General features: G+C 40.2%; 1 protein-coding gene across 10 annotated transcripts in view; it reads right to left on the minus strand.

Moving 5' to 3' along the window:
• The window catches only part of map7d3 (MAP7 domain containing 3), a 41,653-nt gene extending 24,346 nt beyond the window's left edge, over positions 1-17,307 (minus strand). For 6 of the 10 annotated variants that reach the window (XM_017474717.3, XM_017474715.3, XM_017474714.3 and 3 more), the window contains exons 1-6: positions 17,189-17,306; positions 4,514-4,612; positions 2,580-2,660; positions 2,249-2,412; positions 1,473-1,581; positions 472-567 (exon numbers count right to left, since the gene is read on the minus strand). In XM_017474717.3, the coding sequence (XP_017330206.1) occupies positions 472-567; positions 1,473-1,581; positions 2,249-2,412; positions 2,580-2,660; positions 4,514-4,612; positions 17,189-17,282 (643 nt within the window). In that variant the 5' untranslated portion in view covers positions 17,283-17,306. Of the gene's footprint in view, positions 1-471; positions 568-1,472; positions 1,582-2,248; positions 2,413-2,579; positions 2,661-4,513; positions 4,613-17,188 lie in introns of all 10 variants that reach the window. The other 4 variants (XM_017474716.3, XM_017474712.3, XM_017474710.3 and 1 more) reach the window with 3 other exon arrangements.
• Between the last annotated feature and the right edge of the window lie 4,186 nt (positions 17,308-21,493).

Below are 21,493 nucleotides of genomic sequence, written 5' to 3' on the forward strand. Positions count from 1 at the left end.
GACTACGTTATGTACATCTTAGAGTATTTTATCAGATCATGAACACTCTCATAGGCAAAAAAAAAGAAGCATAATAATGGAATCAGAAAGTTGCAGAGATTTTAATAGCATGAAATCTACATGCCAAAGTGAAGCATTCTAATCTAGCAGGCAGTTAGTTGTCAATGAGCTCCTAAACCTTAAAAGATACAAGGCTGTTTTTTTTTTTTTTTGTGCGAGTATATAAAAAAAAAAGTGACACTGTGAATGCCCCATTTCAGTGAATACAATAAAGTTTTTGGAGGCGGGGAAAAAAAAAAAAAAAAAAAGAGTGAGAGATAAAAGGAAGCACCACTTGTGAACTTCCTCGTCGTGAATTCAGGCATAAAGAACGAGTCAGTGGTGGATGCATGAGGGAGAAGGAGAGAGAGGGTATAGAGGAAGTTTGTGCCAAGCTATGCCACTAGGGGCAAGCAAGCAAGCATTGACCACCTTGTGGTGTGTGGCTTCTGGGAGGCTTGGAGACCGGAGAGGCTGGGGAGATTACTACAGTGACGGGGGAGGAGGTGGGGCCACTGTCACTCTCACCTGTGGGAGGGGCATGGATAGACACATTGCTAAGGGAGAGCATACTGTACACTCTCTCCGCAAGAACGGAGAGTTGGAAAAACACAGCTGAGATCATTGGGGAGTTACCTGTTCTCCAGCAACCTTACACATGCCAATGTAAACCAACATGGAAAGAAAAGAAAAGAAAGAAAGAAAAAAAACCCCAAACAAACACACAGGCAGTTCCAGTGTTCTAGATGTAACATTTAAACTAATATTGACTTGCTGAAGAGTTTCATTGCCTGCACCAGCAGTGACAGTTCGCATAGTTTGTCATATGATCTTTCAGAGGGTATGCAGACTAATATTACAATGCAAGACATTGTAATATTAGTCTGGACTGGACACCAGACATCTGTAATCAGACATTTGCAGAAAACTTGCAGAATATTATTTTATTATATTTGTGTCATGGACATCATGTATCTAGAGCAGGGGTGCTCACACTTCGATGACAAGAGATCTAGTTTTTCATATTATTATTATGGTAAGATCTACCATGTAAAATACGCAATTTGGAGTTTGATCAATTATTTTGAGAGATTTGTTTTTGACAAATTACACACACATTTTGAACTTGGTATTGCAAAGAAAATAAATCTTCCTCCCATTCTGAGTTTTTTTTTTTTAGTGCTCCGTTTGCTTCCGCTTCAACCGCCATTTTGAATTTGCATCTGTAATATGCTTTAAGAGCTGTACTTGCTATTGGTTGTTATGGTAGCTGTATAACATCAGAAGCGCATGACTGCAATCAACATAATGAGCACCCCTGGTCTACAGTCTATAATCTAGGGCATATATGAATCATTTTGTGGCTGTAAGAAGAAGAAAAATGGAAGAAATCTGGAAAAAAAAAAAAAAAAATTCTGCTTTAGTGCTCATACCATTTCTGTTATCAGAGTCAGGCATGCCACTCCAGGACCATCTCTTCTGCCTCTGCTCCAGTCTCTGACTGCGCTCCATAGTGCGCCGCATCACTGCCTCATAGTGCTCCTAAACAGCAAAACATTACACTGTATAAGCATATAATACCAAGGATCTCAGTCTGAACATGGACCAAGGGCTATTAGCACCACCAAGCAAGTTTTGCCATACTTAATAACAGGGCTGAGTCTGGTCACCCTTTTCACCCATGAGCCGAGCGGCAGCAAGCCGTACTACTCAGTGGAGAAGCACTTTTCCCTGGAATTCTCTCAAGTGACACTAAAAGCACCTAGCGAAGAGTTTCTTCTATAAAAATATATACTTAGGAATTTTTTTCTGTGAAAACAGTAAACAAACAGTAAACAAACGAAAATGTTCGTTTGTTTACTGTTTGTTTACTGTTTTCACAGAAAAAATTACTAAAAACTAGTTTTTAGTTTGTGTTTAATCTGGTTCCTCATACTAATGTAATGCACTGTCGCTCTGTAACTACAGGCCACAGACGGTATATAGCATATATATACTGTATAAGAGGGTAAGTTTATGACTACAGTGGAGCTTACCCAGTGCCAAATATCTTTCGACTGTTGCACTATGCTCTGCTCTCTACATGCAGAATCACCCTTCCTCTGTCCCCTTAGTCCCTGTACACAGTCCACTGGATGGCCCCATTCAATCTGATTAAATATTTAATAATAAATATCATGAAAGCTAGAAAGGGAAGGAATGAGCACACCTTCTCCTCCTCCTGCTTCTGTTTCCTCTTCTCCTCCACAGCAGCTCTTCTCTGCTCCTCTTTCCTGCGCTGCTCCTCCAGCTTTCTTTGTCTCTCCTCCATCTGTCTCTCAACCTGAAGCTTGGCCTTACGCTCCCGCTCTAGAATCTGAGACCCACGCACTGCTGAATTGATCACACACACACACACACACACACACACACACACACACACACACACACACACACACACACAATGTGCATTTGTTAACACAATGTGCTTTTAAGACATGTAACAGAAAAAAGGACTGCACGTGTGACAAAGCCAAAACGAAACGAAACGCCCGTCTCACCTTGCTGCTTCTCTTGCTCTTCTCGCCTTTCTTTGGCTACTCGGAGTTTGTCATCGATTCTAAGTGCTGCTCCGTCGATCACTACAGGGAATGCAAATATACTTTGTGCCCCAGAAGTCATGCAGTACTTCATTCTAATTACAGAGAGCTACTCGGCGGATAGCGCCTGTGTAAGACCGATAATCCAGATCACATGCTCGCGCATATGGCTGATATTTTAGAGTCAATTAAGAGCTCAGATAACCGCATGCAGCATTTACACACTGGGTATGTGGTCTGTCAGCAAATTGATACTAATGACACCAATAACACTTTAGATACAATATATAAACATTGTGAAACACTGATGAATATGGTCAGTGGTTTCATAAGCAACAATCTTTTTTCCGAACAGAATCTAGTAACGGATTTTAATGGTATCATTAATTTTGCACCATTTTATTTTGACTCCTTTTCCTCAATAAACATGTTCAGTTTAATTGAAAACCTTTTTTTTTTTTTTTTTTTATAAATAAGCTGGGTCTAGTGTTTTGTTGGTGTCTATTGGGAAAACCTCAGCATTTTCAATACATGTCTGAAATCATGAAAATGCCTACAAAAAGTACCGAGACGTATTGTGTCGGGTTTTGCCATATCGCCCACCGCTCATACATTCCAAGCTGTGTTAACCTCAGGCTTCCACATGATTTGATTTCAATTCATATGGCGACGTTTCGATACACCTGCCACGGTATGATTTTTGAGTGGATATTTGACCAGACCGCTGAATCTGCGACGATGCGATACGACTCATTTATTTTTTTTATAATACAAGAATTTTCATTTCAACAGCTTGAGTGAAAAGTAGAATCTTTTAAATATTGACATGAATTTCAGAGTTAGTATTTGGTACATTCCATTTTTGCTTTAATGACAGTGTGCACTTGAGCAGACACGGACTCCAAAAGTTTGTGCAAAACCTTATGATCCATTTTAGATCAAATCCTTCAGCGTGTCGTCTGAACACATGATTCCATAGAAGAGATTAGGCATGAGGAAAATCTGACCTTTTGTACAAAGCAGTTAACATGGTCAATAAATATCACACATTTGCCTACATTTTTTATGTGGCCTTAGACTTTTGGACCCGCCGCCTCACCAACAACCACTCATCCAGTACATAGACACACACACACACACACACACACACACACACACACACACACACAGTATCTCACAAAAGTAAGTACATGCCTCACATTTTTGTAAATATTTGATTATATCTTATGTGACAACACTGAAGAAATGACACTTTGCTACAATGTAAAGTAGTGAGTGTACAGCTTGTATAACAGTGTAAATTTGCTGTCCCCTCAAAATAACTCAACACACAGACATTAATGTGTAAACCTCTGGCAACAAAAGTGAGTACACCCCTAAGTGAAAACGTCCAAATTGGGCCCAAAGTGTCAATATTTTGTGTGGCCACCATTATTTTCCAGCACTGCCTTAACCCTCTTGGGCATGGAGTTCACCAGAGCTTCACAGGTTGCCACTGGAGTCCTCTTCCACTCCTCCATGACGACATCACGGAGCTGGTGGATGTTAGAGACCTTGTGCTCCTCCACCTTCCGTTTGAGGATGCCCCACAGCAAATTTACAGTGTTACACAAGCAGTACACTCACTACTTTACATTGTAGCAAAGTGTCATTTCTTCAGTGTTCTCACATTAAAAGATATAATCAAATATTTACAAAAATGCGAGGGGTTTACTCACTTTTGTGAGATACTATGTATATATATATATATATATAAAATTATATATTATTGTGTTTGTATATTTGCATGTATTGCACTGCTTTAAAAAAATGTTTTTACATAAGCCGTATGTAAATCGCCCTGGCAAGAGAAACGGAAACACATGGTACATTATCTGTATTGTTTAGCCTGGTACCTGGTTTAGACTGGCTCTTGGCAGCGCTGGTTGCAATCGGTGCTGGGCTGCTCCCTGCCAGGCTCCGCCGCTCTTCAGCCAGTGCCTGTGCTGCTGCAGCTGCATGTGATATAAGAGACACAATATACAGAACAATAAAGAACAGATCATAAGAAATAAGCCAAGCTTGTCCAAAGCATAACTGCTTCTATGCAACATAACAGCAAGAGGAATTCTCTGGTTGTGGAATTAACCACAGGAGCAAATAGTGTGACAGCCAGTGTAGTCAGATTAAGAATCGGGAAGAAGAGTATGAACAATACGTGTATAGAACATGAAAAGAAAACAACCGGCCTATTTCCATGACTAAATATGTAGCCTCGGTAATGGGGCAACACAGTAAAGCTTTGTGAGTAAAGGAAGAAAGGAAAGATACAGAGAAGATGACATGATCAACAGTTCTTTTTAAGCTTGAAGCATGAATGTGTGCGTGTAAGAGAGGTAGGTTTAAGCAAGACAAGGGAAAGAAACAAGAAGAAGAAGAAGAAAAAAAGAAAGGTCCACCCTGGAAAACAATTTGTTTATGTTAATTTGTTGACAGATGCTGTTGTGTTGGTCTGTTCTCGCACAGCCACGGTGCCATTTCATAAAACTGATCTCAAATACATGTGGAAACAGTCCAATTTTGCTGTAAGCACCTAAAAACAAAAGTGCAAGAGCTCTTGTCCTGTACAACATTTTTCAGCAACATTCGACATCATAGTCATGAGAAATCCAATGTGGAAGTAGTGACGACACGAGCGAAAGCAATGCAGATATCTGTTCAGTTGCACCGAGTTAGGAGTTGAACATTTCAGGGCCCTAGAGATTAAGCAAGGAATATTTCTCATTCATGGCACCATCAGCAGGTAATCGAATGGCATTGTGGCTCATGTATGAAACCATTAATCAAAGTGAAAATAGACCAACATGTTGATGAAAGACGTTTAGACCAAAAAAGTGAACTGAGAAATTTTTGACACTGTTGACATTAATAACGTTGACAAGTTTTCACTAGACACACACTTAGGCCTGTCATGAAAACTACTTTTGCTGGATGATACATCATCCCAGAAATAATTGCGCTAAACGATAGTCATTTTAAGACTATTTTATGCCCCTGAGATAATGACAATATAATAGCAGAATAATGCAAGTACACCCTTTCAAACAGAAATGAACTTTTAATTCTTAAGAATATTCAGATAGTGTAATACAATATTTTAATTCTTTATGCTTTAGTTCAGAGGTTCTCAACTTTTTGTTACTAAAGCCCCCATAAGCCTCCCGTATCATGAGGAATGCCCCCCCTCCTATTGGAGGAGGCCAGGTATAATAATTATCTATTGTATATAAAATCTATCTATCTATTTTTAATCTGTTTTGATAGATAGATCGATTTTTTTTGCTTTTTTTTTTTGTACTTTTTCAAATCACTTTTCATAACTCTTATAAAACTATAACAGACAGGTATGGAACATGAATGATATAAAATGTTTCTGAACTCTATAACTACTTTGAAGAATAGAACTAGGCTGTAATAACGTGGACTATTTTACATGTAAAACATGCATTACATTTGTCTTGCGTCTAAAAACATTCACACAAGATTGATGTAAATTGGGAGGAAGGGCACGTCTCGTTATCCGTGACATTGTTAAATCTCCAGCTCTTAGACTCTCACTGAACAGAGCAGAGGTGGAGAGAGGTGCGAGTGCAGCGGGAAAGCAAGACCTCGTACTTGCAGGACAGTATTGCCGAAATTTGTAAAGTTGCTAAGGTTTGTCCAAAAAGTTGCTAGATTTGTCCTTAGGTGCTTTTTTTGTCGCTAAAAGTCGCTAACAGGGTCTGAAATGTCGTGAAGTTGGCAACACTGGTCTGCAACGACAGCTAGGTAAACGGAAGGCTAAACGCCGCCTCTCCCCAACAAAAAGAAAATGCAGAGAGAGAGGTTTTCATTTATGAACATTCTATTTGAAAAGCAATAAAATACACCGAGTACCCAAATGATGCCCTGTCTGTGTCTTTTTTTCCCCTTGAAAAAATGTGCGCCCCCCTTCTGATCTCTCCACATCCCCCTCAGGTTGAGAACCACTGCTTTATTCATCGTTACGTTATTCTCCATGCAAACGGCATAATCACAACGTGACTTATCGTTCTACCTAGCGCCGTACTTAAGCTCAAGTTCACTTGTGCGTTCGTGTCATTTTGTGCAGAAGCAGGTTGCAATGTTAGGTTTGTGTTGTGTAAATGTCTGATTAAATCTCGTGTGTGTGTGTGTGTATAGGATGTGTTCGGGTTCCAGTTCATTAACCCGCTAGTAAAGCGCTTCAGTTTACCGCTGTTCATTCACTGCTCAGCTTCAGCTCACGCAGCTTAAGCGGCTCAATTCCCAACATCATTGATTATGACTGGATTATTTGAAACACTAGAACTAATCTTTCTAGAGGTTTCTTCTTCTGAAAACGTTGTTAGTGCGTTGTTAACATCCTGCGTGTCGTTTTTTTTCAGCAGTATGTATTAATTAAAATCGATGCTAGTGCTCGCTACACATCGTAAATTCGAACATGCACAGCTTTTGCGTTGGAATGTGCATTTTTTATCTTAAATTTTAATTTGACAACACTAGAGCAGTCGAGAGAACAGAATACATTTTAAACTAAAAGGTGGTTACAGAGCACAATACTGACACATGGGGGGAGGGGAAAAAATTGTGGCCTTTAAGTAAAATCCAAACATCTGTCCAATGCATCTTAAATGAAAAGGGAAACCTCTGGAACATGTGTAGGATAAGTGTTTTAATTAAACAATGATTTACCACTAAATTAAAAAATACCAGCGTATGATGCACAATAAAAACAAAAACACCAGTCTCACCAATCGAACACTAACCATAAGAACATTGTCAAGAACGTCTAGTTTGTGACACGTTTCTCACTTTTAGTGCCGAGTCGCAGGCTGAGTTAGCATAAAATCCTACACAGCAAAACATTTCAAAGGGGAAATGACTGTACCGGAAGTCCGGCAACAATAAAACAAAGTGAGGTTAACAGCTGTGGAAACAGTCATGAACGAAAGCGCATCTACATAAATGAGCCTTTAAAGCCATTTTACTCTATATGATACAGTAAAGGAAAACACACTATACTACATTACAATAAATCAATTCCCAAGCAATCGCTGAGGAACTTGCTTTTAAACTAGTAATAATACAATACAAAAAGAAAAGAAAAGAATAATGCAGTAAGTGAAAACATTTCGGCAAGTGACCATTTGGCCCAAATTGCTGTACTTACTGACAGATTTAGATATCCCTAATGTACATATAACTGGACAATCAAGTCAGAAGAGTGTATTCATTCATCAGACTGAATGCAATCACGACAGCACAACACTCTGTTCTAGCGATACGCTGTGAAGTACACCTTACAATAAATCTGATCAAAGAGTGAGGGAGTATTTGAAAAAGAGCTCAGCAGATACTGATTTCAAGGAGATGAAAATGAGCTAAAAATAGACGTATTGGAAGGTCGGGGTGTAACTACACACTCAGCTCACGATTCGATACGCTTCACGATTCGATACGCTTCACGATGCGATACGCTTTCACGATGCTGGGTTCACGATTCGATACGCTTTCACGATGCTGGGTTCACGATTCGATACGCTTCACGATTCGATACGCTTTCACGATGCTGGGTTCACGATGCGATACGCTTTCACGATGCTGGGTTCACGATTCGATACGCTTCACGATGCTGGGTTCACGATGCGATACGCTTTCACGATGTTGGGTTCACGATTCGATACGCTTCACGATGCTGGGTTCACGATGCGATACGCTTCGCGATACGCTTCACGATGCGATACGCTTCACGATGCGATACGCTTCATGATGCGATACGCTTCACGATGCTGGGTTCACGATTCGATACGCTTCACGATGCGATACGCTTCACGATGCTGGGTTCACGATTCGATACGCTTCACGATGCGATACGCTTCACGATGCTGGGTTCACGATGCGATACGCTTCACGATGCTGGGTTCACGATTCGATACGCTTCACGATGCGATACGCTTCACGATGCTGGGTTCACGATTCGATACGCTTCACGATGCGATACGCTTCACGATGCTGGGTTCACGATTCGATACGCTTCACGATGCGATACGCTTCACGATGCTGGGTTCACGATGCGATACGCTTCACGATGCGATACGCTTCACGATGCGATACGCTTCACGATGCGATACGCTTCACGATGCTGGGTTCACGATGCGATACGCTTCACGATGCTGGGTTCACGATGCGATACGCTTCACGATGCTGGGTTCACGATTCGATACGCTTCACAATATTTTGAACAAAATGAAAAACTTAAACTGCTTTTGGGTTCGTTTAGGTTACTTACAGGTTTGTAAAAAAAAATTTTACAATTCTTTTTTTTTTTTTTTTTTTTTACAAATAAGCATATCTACATTTTCAGGCAGAAGCTGGGATCTTTGTACAAAATGCAGATGGAGGCCAGGAAGTGATTTTCTACATAGGAAGCACTATCACAACCTCAAAATGCCTATGTTTTGCATCGTTTATGGTTGCTCAAATCGATGAAACCAAGAAACCACCGATAACGACAAAAATGTCAGATTTTTATTGGCCGAAGTTGAACAAGGTCAAACCTGATCCTGAATCGAGTGTATGAAAATTCCCACAACAGTTTCACATTAAGCACGTCTGTATGACCAAACTCGTGTCTGCTCAGAGCTTGTGCAAAACTGAGCTTAACATTTTAATAACCTGGAAAAAAAAAATTAATCGTTGAAAAAAATATTACAAAATAGTAATTAAATGGTGATTAATCTTTTTTTTTAATTAAGATGGTGACTAAATAATCAAAATCATCAATGATTATTGCAAATATAGTATGTAGAGAAAGAAGTATAAGTAACAAAAAAAAAACAACAACTCACTAATAACATTATGAATCCCTCTTCTACACAAACGAGGATTGTTCTTTAAAAACAAATAAATAAATAAAAACGAACAGAGTTTGGTGCTAATTCATAAACGTCAATCTGAGGTGCATGTGTGGATCATTATTAGCTCATTAATTCTTCAATTAACGCAGCATGAAGTTCTGAGCTGGGGGCAGAGTCTTACTGAACAAACAGGCCAATTAATGATGTATGGATATTAAATGATTTTTGAGGTTATTACAGTATTTCAGCTACAAAAAGCACACTTTCCATAACTGTACAGTTGTGCTTACATTATGCTTTTAATTAACATTTTAATTAATCATTAATATTAAGAAATGACAAAAAACCCCAAACAAACATCTTTTCACTCCCTTAACAGTGGAGTTTTATTTTTGATGTTAGCACAAGCCAGCCTTATACCAGCCACTTCCTTAAATCATGTGCCTTAGGAGATGCATGTAATAGCTTTATGATTTTAGCAAGCAGCCTGCTACCGGTGTGTCCAGGCTGAGGAGAAACGAGCCATTTCAAGAGCACTTCTGAGCCACAAAGCAGCTGAATCTGCTCAGTATGCAAAAGGACACTGAGTCACCTTCGGCCGCTGCGGGCTACACAACATGCAGCATGCAAATACACAGCTGCCAAACAATGAACACTAGCAAAGTGATCGAGCCCATCTTACTAAGGCAAATATAACACACTGAGCAGCAACAACACAAAGCATCAAAACAGCTTCTACAAGAGGAACTAAGTGACAAAAATACATGTTAACCAATGTAACAAGTATTATTTAAACAGTATTATTTTGAGGTCGCAGGAAGAGTGATCAAAATCAAAAAATTTTTTCACAATTGCCGCAGAGTTTCCGCATATTTCGGACAAGGCCTGTCGTGTGACGTCGTCACAACGTGCATTCAGCCGAAGTCCTCTTCGATTCACGTGCGTCGGACAGGAGTACAGATAAAAGGTCTGATTTACCAACGAACATCACTGAAAAAGACCGCGCAAAACTAAAACCTTACATATGACCGACTGAACACAGCTTCTTGACCCAATGATTCTCATGTGTAGGAGGCCATTAAAACTGAAAGGAACGACAGACATATTTAAAAATCGGCAAGTTGATTCCAAATACGTATTTGAAAAAATGTAAAGGAAAGTCAAATGACATCTTTGGGCAAAGCAGTCATTTGATCCACTTTGAAACTGTGCCTATTAATAAAGTTGGTAGGAGTATATCAAATGTCACAGTTACATTTTAATTACATATATTAGGGGTGTCCAATCTTATCCGCAAAGGGCCGGTGTGGGTGCAGGTTTTCACTCCAACCAAGCAGAAGCCACACCTGAGTCTATGAAAGCCAAGATCAACTGATTAAACAGGTGGAATCAGGTGTGATTTCCGCTTGATTGGAATGAAAAGCTGCACCCACACTGGGTGCAGCAACAAACCAAATTCACTCAGTCAGAGAAAACACTAGGAACAGTCTTGTAAAACACTACAGGCCTCTGTATTCCTCCAAACTGAGAGGAACACCAGGCGGTGAGAGTCGGCTCATAGTCAGTCAGTGGGCTCCTGTTACCACACGTAGTCAGTCAATCTGTGTGTGTGTGTGTTGGTGCAGGAGCTAGGACAACAGAAAGTGCTTTATTGCAGATGCCAATAATGCAGGCCTTCACACAGCATATGGCTGTGATTCCCCCTCTTGCCCTCTCTCCGTCCCATACACTGATCTCATTGCAGATTACAGGTAACAAGAAAAAAGAAAGAAAGAAAAAGAAAAAGAAAAAAAAAAAAAAAAAAAAAAAAACAACAACAACTTTGACACACCATTATACTGGGTCTTCCTCTTTTGTACTGCCATTATGGGCATCATGCTTATTTTTGCAGCCAGTGATCATTTTAACTACAAAATAAACTCCACAGATCCCTTGGTACGGTTTTATGGACATAACACAAACTATACAAATACTAGGCTTATTATGTAAATGTGTACAGTAACATCGTGGCTCTTTATTGGAGGCATTATTGCTGAACCTTTCACTGACAAAACACATTATGGTCCAAATTATGGTCCAATTTATAGACCGACTTGCTTTTGAGTTATTCAGGTTTGGACTGAAACCTGGCTACACTTCAGGGAGGGTTCCCCAGACCTCATACGGAGAAACGCTGATGTAATCGACAGTGTACACAACACCATATTATCCAGGATGTCCATGTAGAGGCTCAGAGAGAACAAATGTGATGTATCCCTGAATGACCACAAATCCTTCGACCAGGAATAGCTTCTTTTTTTCGATTGATATAATAAAATTTTTCCAGCGTATGCTGCAGAAACAACAGTTATCGGTCATATTTTACACAGACAATTCTTTTTCCGTTTCACTTTGATAAATTGCTACTAGTCTGTGTGTGAAATGTGCGAAAACACTGCAGTTGCACATAAATGTTGGGTCGTGTAACATCATGCGTCACAAACCTCTGTGACAAACCAAAAAACCCCGGCAGGAAAAGCAGGACATCGGCATTGTGCCAAAATCTTCCTGTACCTAAGGGTAAATGTGTGTCGCCTCCACTACACGAACAGCCATTCTCTCTAATAACGTTTTCGAACAGGGGAAATAAAGTACCCTCTTAAAATTAAACTTATAAGAGCATGCAATACTGTATTACGCTAAACATTCGATGTCTACGTACTGACCGGCTTGAGGTTAAATTATATATAAAAAAAACGCACATTCTGCTTTAAACAAAGGAGAGAGTCAATTTCATAAACCTCAAATCATAAGATAAAAGCTTGTCTCAGCCCATATAAGGCTGTTATGTGTTACTTCAACTTGGAATGCATTTTTCTTGGTTTTTGTGTGTGAGAGAGTGAGAGAGCGAGAGAGAGAGAGTGTATATATGCACACATGCATGCTGATACTTTCAACAATCACAAAATGATGTATTTGATATAAATACCTTAGGTCATATGGCCATCGTTCCCTTGTGACTACAGTAGGAGCTACATGTAACCTTTTCTCCAAAACTGGCCATAGACTCCCATCATGTGTTCATGAGTGTGGTGAGTAGATTATCGTTTTGGGAAGTATATCTCGCCCTCAGTTTCACCTTACCGGTTCTGAAACACTGCCTACAGTTACAGACATCAATCACCAGGGTACCACGAGGTCATATACTGCCTAACAGAAAAGCTCCTTACTTCACTGACTAGGTTTACATGGACAACAGTAATGTAATTATTGACCTTATTCTGAATAAGACAATATTGTGATTGAGGTGTTTACATTAGTCGCTTTTAGGATACTCCTTTCATGTACCTGTTTTACATGTTATAGAAAATAGATGGATTAGCGGCATCGCATCCCCACGCCACGCCAGAATTTCACGTATCGACATACAGTTCGTCTTCGTTATGGAACCGTATACAGTTTTGGGTGTTTCGTTTTAAATCTATGAAAGCTTCGAGTGTAGTTAATTATTTGTCATGCTATATGTGCAAATAGACAACTGCTTGAAGCCGTGGGCTGCGTCCCAAACCGCGTACTTACCTACTTTATAGTAGCCGAGATACATGTATTTCACCTTCTATACAGTAGGCAAGTACACGGTTTCGGATGCAGCTGTGCTCTTTTTTGCCGTCAGACAATTGAGCACTGCTGTGTGTGTGTGTGTGTGTGTGTCCTGTGACAAAATGTAGTGAAAACTCCCACACAACGTTAAAAGTGTGATTAAGTTGTGCGCATGTCTGTAATGCACTTCAATAATGTGACTAAAACAGGAATACTCCACATGTATTAATTTGTGTTTACTTCGAGTATGACTTTAGTCGGATTAAGGCAATCAATAATCGCTGTTTACATGGTAGCTTATTAATCAGAGTATTGTCTTAATCGGGTTAATATTGGATTATTGTTGTCCACGTAAACGTACTAACTGTTAGCTTCTCTGAAAGAGACTCATTTCCTGAGATGGCACAACGGTTCAGCAGACACACTGTAGAGACATCACTTACAGGCATGTGTCTGCACACAGAACTGGTGTCCAGTTTGGCAGGACACACGTGGACCTCTTTGCCAATGCAGAATGGACTTGCTGTCAACTGTGGTTCTTGCTGGTGGAGTGGGCCAGCTCTCTGTGTCAGGACACACTAGTTCACAATTGGCCTTACTGTTAACTGCAGGCATTTCTTCGTCTACTGCTCATTCTTCCCACATTGTTCAGAATTCAGCAATAAGTGCATCATCTGAATACTTGAAGTGCTCTAATGCTTCTAGTTGGAGTTTTCAGTTTGAACAAACTACTTACACTAAATAAAAAATGCCGTCGAATAATGCGCAAGCATGCGATTTAGGATGCACCTATGGTTTCCACTGAGGCTCAGAACACCTTGGCAAAACTAGAACCAAGATGGGAGTTAGATCCCAAAACGCAGCACAAGGTGATTGCCGATTCCCAAACCTTATATCGACTTTTTACATTCTTAAGTTTCCTGTCTAAGGTTGCGTATTTCTGCAGGCATTTAAAGAGATTTATTCAGTTGTTACTTTGATGTAATTAAGAAGATACACGGTGTACCATAGGAACAATTTTACAACCTCGAGCCTCTTGTTACAAACAGCAGTAAAGTCTGGTCCCGTGCTGTTCATTACAGCTGCACAAAGTTTTATGGCCTTTCAACACCACACCGTGGTAAACAGTTTGAATCGGTAAAATTTGATACTTTCCTTGCAGTGAATTTGATTCGGATGGGGAAAAAACATGCACTGTGCCGACATCAGCGGGCTCATTGATTTAGAAAACATGCTTCATGTTTAAATAGCCTAATTCTGAAGGAGTGTGATACAATGTATCACATGCAAATCACTGGAACCTTATGAATTGGTGTTGCTTAATGCTAGAGTGTTTCCGTCAGCTCTTTACCCAATACCGTGGGGGGGGGGCTTGGGGTATGTGCAATTTGGGGTGGTATATCGTACAATGCATGACAATCCTTGACTGGTCAGTGCTACTCGAAACATTCAATGAAACCATGGTTGTGGCTCAGGTGGTAGAGTGGGTTGTCCACTAATCGTAGGGTTGGCAGTTCAATTCCCGGCCCACATGGCTCCACATATCCTGGGGAAAGACACTAAACCCCAAGTTGCTCCCGATGGCAAGTTAGCGCCTTGCATGGCAGCTCTGCTACCATTGGGGGGGGTGTGTGTGTGTGTGTGTGTGTGTGTGTGTGTGTGTGTGTGTGTGTGTGTGTGTGTGTGAGAGAATGGGACACAGTGTAAAGCACTTTGGATAAAAGCTATATAAGTGTAGACCATTATCATTTACCAGGATGAGGATGGGAACCCCTCAAGAACAATCATACAGTTGGCAAGCAACTAATTCAATGTGCCACATATTTCATCTGTTGTTCCCTAGATCAGTGGTTCTCAACAGGGGGTGGAGAGATCAGAAGGGGGCACAAATTGTTTTCAAGAAAAAAAGACAGACAGGGCATCATTTGGGTACTTGGTGTATTTTATTGCTTTTCAAATAGAATGTGCATAACTGAAAACCCCCACGTTCCCTCTCCCTTTGCATTTTCTTTTTCCTGAGGAGAGGCGGAGTTTAGCCAGCCATTTATCTAGCTGTCAGTGCAGACCAGTGCTGCCAATTTAGTGACTTTTCAGACCCCTTCAGCAACTTTTTTGAGAAAGAAAAAAAAAAAAGCCCCTAGCGACAAATCCAGCAACTTTTTGGACAAACCTTAGTGACTTTCCAAAGGTCGGCAGTACTGTCACGTAAGCGCGAGGTCTTGCTTTCCCGCTGCACGCTCACCTCTCTCAGTGTCTGCTCTGTTCAGTGAGAGTCTGAGAGCCGGAGATTTAAAAATGTCATGGATAACGAGATGTGCCCTTCCTCCCAATTTACATCAATCTTACGTGAATGTTTTTAGAACGCAGGACGAATGTAATGCAACATGTTTTACATGTAAAATAGTCCAAGTTATTATAACCTAGTAATCTTGTTCAAAGAAGTTATAGTGTTCAGAAACATTTATTTGACAGTTATATAGTTTTATACAAATCATAAAAAAAAAAAAAAAAATCATAAAAGCTATGAAAAGTCATTTAGATTATGTTTATATATATATATATATATATATATATATATATATATATATATATATATATATATATATCTGGGGGTGGCATGCCACATGGTAGGGGAGGCTTGGGGGGGGCTTTAGTTACAAAATGTTGAGAACCTCTGTCCTAGAGCAGTGAAATCATTCAAATGGAAATTGTCCTTAACATTAGGAATAAATAACTGAATTTAGAAGCAGTATGATGAAGCTTTTACCACGATACTATGGTAGTACCGGTATACCGTGCAACCCTAGAGGCAACCACATCCTGTTGCCAGCTAGGGAACAAGGAAGAAGATTTGTGGCCAGGGCCAGGAACACTAGACATTAAGAGAGATCACATCACAGCTATCACTCGTAGCCAAAAACAATGGTGCACGGTACTATATTTATATCGTCACTGATATCGTTCTCTCAATAAAATACCAGAGAATATAGTGATATAGTTTTAAGTCCATATCGGCCATCCCTACTGAACAGCTTCCTATTCATAATTATAAATAAATAAATAAATAAATAAATAAAAAATAAGGAAATTGTCATTTATCTCAACAGTCTTAACTTTAACAATGTTCATTTGAACTGAATTTCTTTACGTGTTATTTTCGTGCCAAAGAATTGTTTCCAGCATCACCACACTACACCTGCTAAAGCTATCGAAGACAAATCGTTGGTATCGTGACAACCCTACAAAATCAAATCAATCAGATGCTAAAAGATCTAATCTGACATATTAGACAGAAACAAAGCCAGTCACAGAGAGATTAACACTACGAGTGTAAGGACGCTTAACGGCAAATTAGCTCGCCGGTGAAGTATGTAGAGCTGCTACAGATAAGCTAAGCTAGTTAGCGAACTTACCAAAAATCACAAACGAGCCCTTAAAACAACAACAACAACAATAATAACAACAGCAGCGACTAGTTTACCTGTATTGACTATTTGGAAACGCGAACACAATATATTTATCTGCCGCTATTCGCTAGGTTATTGAGTTGTTATTTGCCCCTGGAGGTAATTTAGCTAGTCAGCTAGACAGTCACAAGATGACAGGAGCATCCTTAGCTACGTGTCTCAGAGGCGCCAGACAAGCGAGCTAAACAGAGACACGGATCTGTGTCAGCTAAAGCCATAGATCACGGGTCACTAACGCTAACGTCACTTTGCAACGCATTTTTAATCCCGGTAAATACAACCAGGAGCCATTAAAATAAAAACTAATTAGCTGCACAGTTAGCTAGCGATGTCCATTATTAGCCACAAACTAAATAGTCGAGCAAGAAGAAAAAACACCACATTTGTAGGCTCGGTTCAACTTTTCTTCGGTAAAGTGAATTGAAGAGTCACCGGTAAACACTGCTGAAGCCCGGTAAACATTTTGCTAAAACCCGGTAAACTGCAGCTTGGGTGTATGAAAGTGCCTGACTTTCAGCAGAAATCATTTCAACTGCTTCAAAACACTTCAAACTTGTTACAAAAGCCTGATTTGTACACTATCACACGGCAAACGCTGCGAAAACAGATGTAATTGGTGAATTCCTACCCATTTGTGCTCGCAATCCTTTTAGAGACGTTGTGCCTTCCGCCATTTTTACCGAAGTTTTCCTTCTCTTTTTCCCCTCCTCTGCTACATTCATTAGCTCACAGCGCGCGTTAAGCGGGCACGCGCACAGACCACAACAGAGCACTACAGCGCCATCTACCGCCGTGCTGAAACATAGTACTAGTATATGCCTCATTAAAACTTAATTCATTAAGAGGAAGAAGAAAAAAACAAAAACAAAATTAAACCCTGGATTATTGGGTACAAGTTATAAGAATGAAATAGTTGTAAATGTCCATTCATAACATGTGCAGTCTAATGCAGAGACACTATAAAAACAAGGTTTGTTCATACATGTATTCTAAGAGTGCACGTGAGGAGATTTGGAATTTGAGGGAAGCTAAATAGTGGTGAGCCACTCCTTTAAAGAAAACACTCCTTGCTCTTGGCACAGTAGTGCATCGTTATAGTTGCTTAACGCTACTTCGGCTGTTCCACTATCTCCTGAGTCTTAGCCTGCATGTCTACTCATTTATTTTTCAGTCTGGTCTCAGTTACACTGAATAATGTAGTGACATCCTTGTTACTTAACACGGAAGTGAGTGCTAATGTCTCGGATGGAAGGTCATGTCATCATTCAACTGGCTCTGGACTGTTGGGAGAAATTAGTCTAGAGTTTCATCCAATCTTAGGCTCAGACATTGTGTTCAGATATTTATTAAAGAAGCTTCTTTAATAAATATCACATGTAAACGCTAGTCTAAAAACGGCAGATGCACATGGACATCCAGATTGTCTACTGAACCAGGAGTAAAGTGATATACAGTGCTGTGATTTCTTCTGTTTTTGTGTATATCTCATACTAAACAGTTTTAGGCCTTCAAACGAAATACATCACAAAACAAAGGCAACCTGAGTAAACACACAATACAGGATTTTCTGGTAGAGAACAGAATTCGTTTCCTTCAATTACTGCAAGTTGCCCAGGCCCTGAAGCAGCAAAGCATCCCCACACCATCACACTTCCACCACCATGCTTGACTGTAGGTATGATGTTCTTTTTGTGGAATTCTGTGTTTGATTTACGCCAGATGTAACAGGCCCCCTGTCTTCCAAACAGTTCCACTTTCCACATTCATCAATATACAGAACATTCTCCCAAAAGGTTTCAGTGTGTTTTGGCAAAATTCAGACTAGCCTTAATGTTCTTCTGGGTCAGCAGTGGTTTTCACCTCACCATTCTTCCATAGATGCCATTTTCCCCCAGTGGTTTTCTGATAGTGGATTTATGAACAGCGACCTTTATTGATGCAAAAGAGGCCTGTAGGTCCTTTGATGTTGTCCTTGGCTCTTTTGTGACTTGCTGGATGAGTAATTGCTGTGCTCTTGGAGGAATTTTGGAAGGTCTGCCACTTCTGGGAAAGTTTACTACTGTGCCGAGTTTTTCCATTTGGAGATAATGGCTCTCACTGTGGTCATTTGGAGTCCTAGAGCCTTTGAAATAGCTTTGTAACCCTTCCCAGACTGATGAATTTCAGTCACCTTTTGTTCATCATTTTTGGAATTTCTTTCAATTTTGGCACAGTGTATTACTGGGTAAGACCTTTTAACCAAGTTCATGCTGCTGAAAAAGTTCTATTTAAGTGTTGATTTGATTGAACATGGTTTGCAGTAATCAGGCCTGGTTGTGTCTAGTCTAGCTGAACCCCATTATGAATGCAGTTTCATAGATTTGGGAAATTCGATGAATAAGTATCATTTAAAAACTGTATTTTGTGTTTACTCAGGTCGCCTTTGTTTTTTTCTTAGATTTTGTTTTAATTTCTGAAACAATTTAGTAGGAGATATACACAAAAATAGAACAAATCAGGGTGGGGGCAAGTACTTTTTCACAGCACTGTAACTATGGAATAAGTAATGTTTATGCCTCCTCATAAAAAATGTATGAAAGACATGGTTATCACACATGAATCATTGTGAATAGTAAATTTGACCTAGAAATGTGAGTGCTGTGTCATGGATCAATACATCAACATTTGATCTAATAGTAGTGTATTAGACTATTTATATTCTGAAAAGGTTTTTTTGCTTTCACCATTGGTTCTACAAACAGATACACCAGATCTTTACTTTCATCATGAATAAACAAAATACAGGCATGTTCAGAACCTTTTCTGGTTACTCTGTAGGATGTGTGGACAACAATGACTTGAAAGACCTGCTAGAGAAGTATGGCTGCTGCTACTGGTAGATCAGTAACAAGTTGCTGTTGTTCTGATTCTAGATTTCTGTTTCTAGATTTCTAGGCTTCTGTTTTTAGATTTTTTAGCTTTACCTTGTCTTGTTCATTACTCTTTCCACCACTTGTTTTTTAAATAAACCTTTGTAAACATATACCAAGGGAGAAATAATCATGTTGTAAGGAATTCATAGCTGGAGGCGTGCTAGAATCCAGTTTGCAGAAGATCTTTATTGTAGAAGACAATCAAAACAATCCAAGGTGTCAGGTCATCAATCCAAGTCATAATCACAGTCCAGGCAAGGTTCCAAACACATAGAGGCAGACAAATAGCAAACAAATCCAATAAATAGACAAAAGTGGAAAATTCCAATAAACAGGCAAAAATGTAGATGCACAAGAAAAGCAATGGCACTGGAAATGGCTTGGTAATGCAGATATCACTGGCAATACTTTGCAATGTGTTGTATGAAGCACATGGCTTATAAAGCTACAAACAGGAAGTGCCACTAAAACTCAGCTGACAGCTCCATCTGATGGAGGGAGGAACTGTTCATGGACTGAGGTGTTACAGATTCCCCCCCTCTAGTAAGACCTCCAGATGTTCTCCTCCAGGGTTGTCCCCTTGGTCTAGGTGATGGTAGGTCTGGATGATCACGGTGGAAGTCTCTGATGAGCAATGGATCAGGAATGTCTGAGGCTGCTACCCAGGATCTCTCCTCAGGACCGTAGCCCTCCCAGTCCACAAGGTAATGTAACTGATTACCCCTCCTACGGGAATCTAGAATCTCAATTCAATTCCCTTAAATTCAATTTTATTTGTATAGCACGTTTTACAATGGACATTGTCTCAAAGCTTTACAGAAATATATAGACACAGGATACAGATTTTAAATGTGTTGATTAATCCCAATTGAGCGAGCTGGTGGCGACGGTGGCAAGGAAAAACTCCCTAAGATGATATGAGGAAGAAACTTTGAGAGGAACCAGAATTTAGAAGGAATCCCATCCTCATCTGGGTAACAACGGATAGTGTGAAAATCGCTCAGATGAGATAGGAAGGGGATCCATCGATTTCCAATGGCAGAGGTGGCGTTGATTCAGTGGTTACAGGCTCCGGTGCAGGGGTATGAGGGTTTCAGAAGGGATACATGGAAGGAAGGAGAGATGTGAGAATCAGCAGGAAGCTGTAGTCTATAGGTCACTGGGTTGATTTGCCTTAGTATCTTAAAGGGACTGACGTACCTTGGAGTGAGCTTCCTGCTAGGCAGCCTGAGATGTAGGTCCCTCGTAGAGAGCCATACCATCTGGCCAGGCTAGTAATTAGGGTGGGGACGCCTCCGATGGTCTGCTTGAATCTTCTGTCTCCTGATGGCTCACTGAAGCTGGACATGCGCATTGTCCTACACCGTCTCACTCCTCCTAATCCATCGATGGCACCTCTGATGGTTCTCCAGACCAAGGGAACAGAGGTGGTTGATAACCCAGAACACATTGAAACGGGGTTAGTCCTGTGGATGAGTGTGTAAGGGGGTTCTGAGCATACTCAGTCCATGGCAGGAAGGTGTTCCACTGGTGCTGTTCATGACTATAATAGGAATGTAAGTAGAATCCTGGTAGGAAGGAAAACAGAATCCTGGTAGGAAGAATCCTGGTAGGAAGGAAAACAGATTCAGAGACCTTCTCAACAGTTGTATAATTGTAAGCAATTACACAACTGTTGAGAAGGTCTCTGAAAATTTAATGAATTTTGAAAAACTGAAGGCGAATTTGCAAGCCCATAGGGCATGACCAAATACTCATAATGCCCCCTAGTGGTTATAAAAGCAGATTTCCACTTATCCCCTTCCCTGATATGGACCAAGTTGTAGGCATTTCTGAGATCCTGCTTCATAAAAATACTGTCTTCTCTAAGTTGTTCTAAGGCAGATGGGACTAATGGCAGGAGATAGTGGTATTTAACTGTGATGGCGTTCAACTCACTGTAGTCTATAAATGGCCAGAGTCCTCTACCTTTTATTTCACAAAGAAAAATCTGGTGGTGGCTGGTGACGTAGAGGGACAGA

This window comes from Ictalurus punctatus, chromosome 8, assembly GCF_001660625.3.
Source record: "Ictalurus punctatus breed USDA103 chromosome 8, Coco_2.0, whole genome shotgun sequence".
Taxonomy (NCBI): domain Eukaryota; kingdom Metazoa; phylum Chordata; class Actinopteri; order Siluriformes; family Ictaluridae; genus Ictalurus; species Ictalurus punctatus.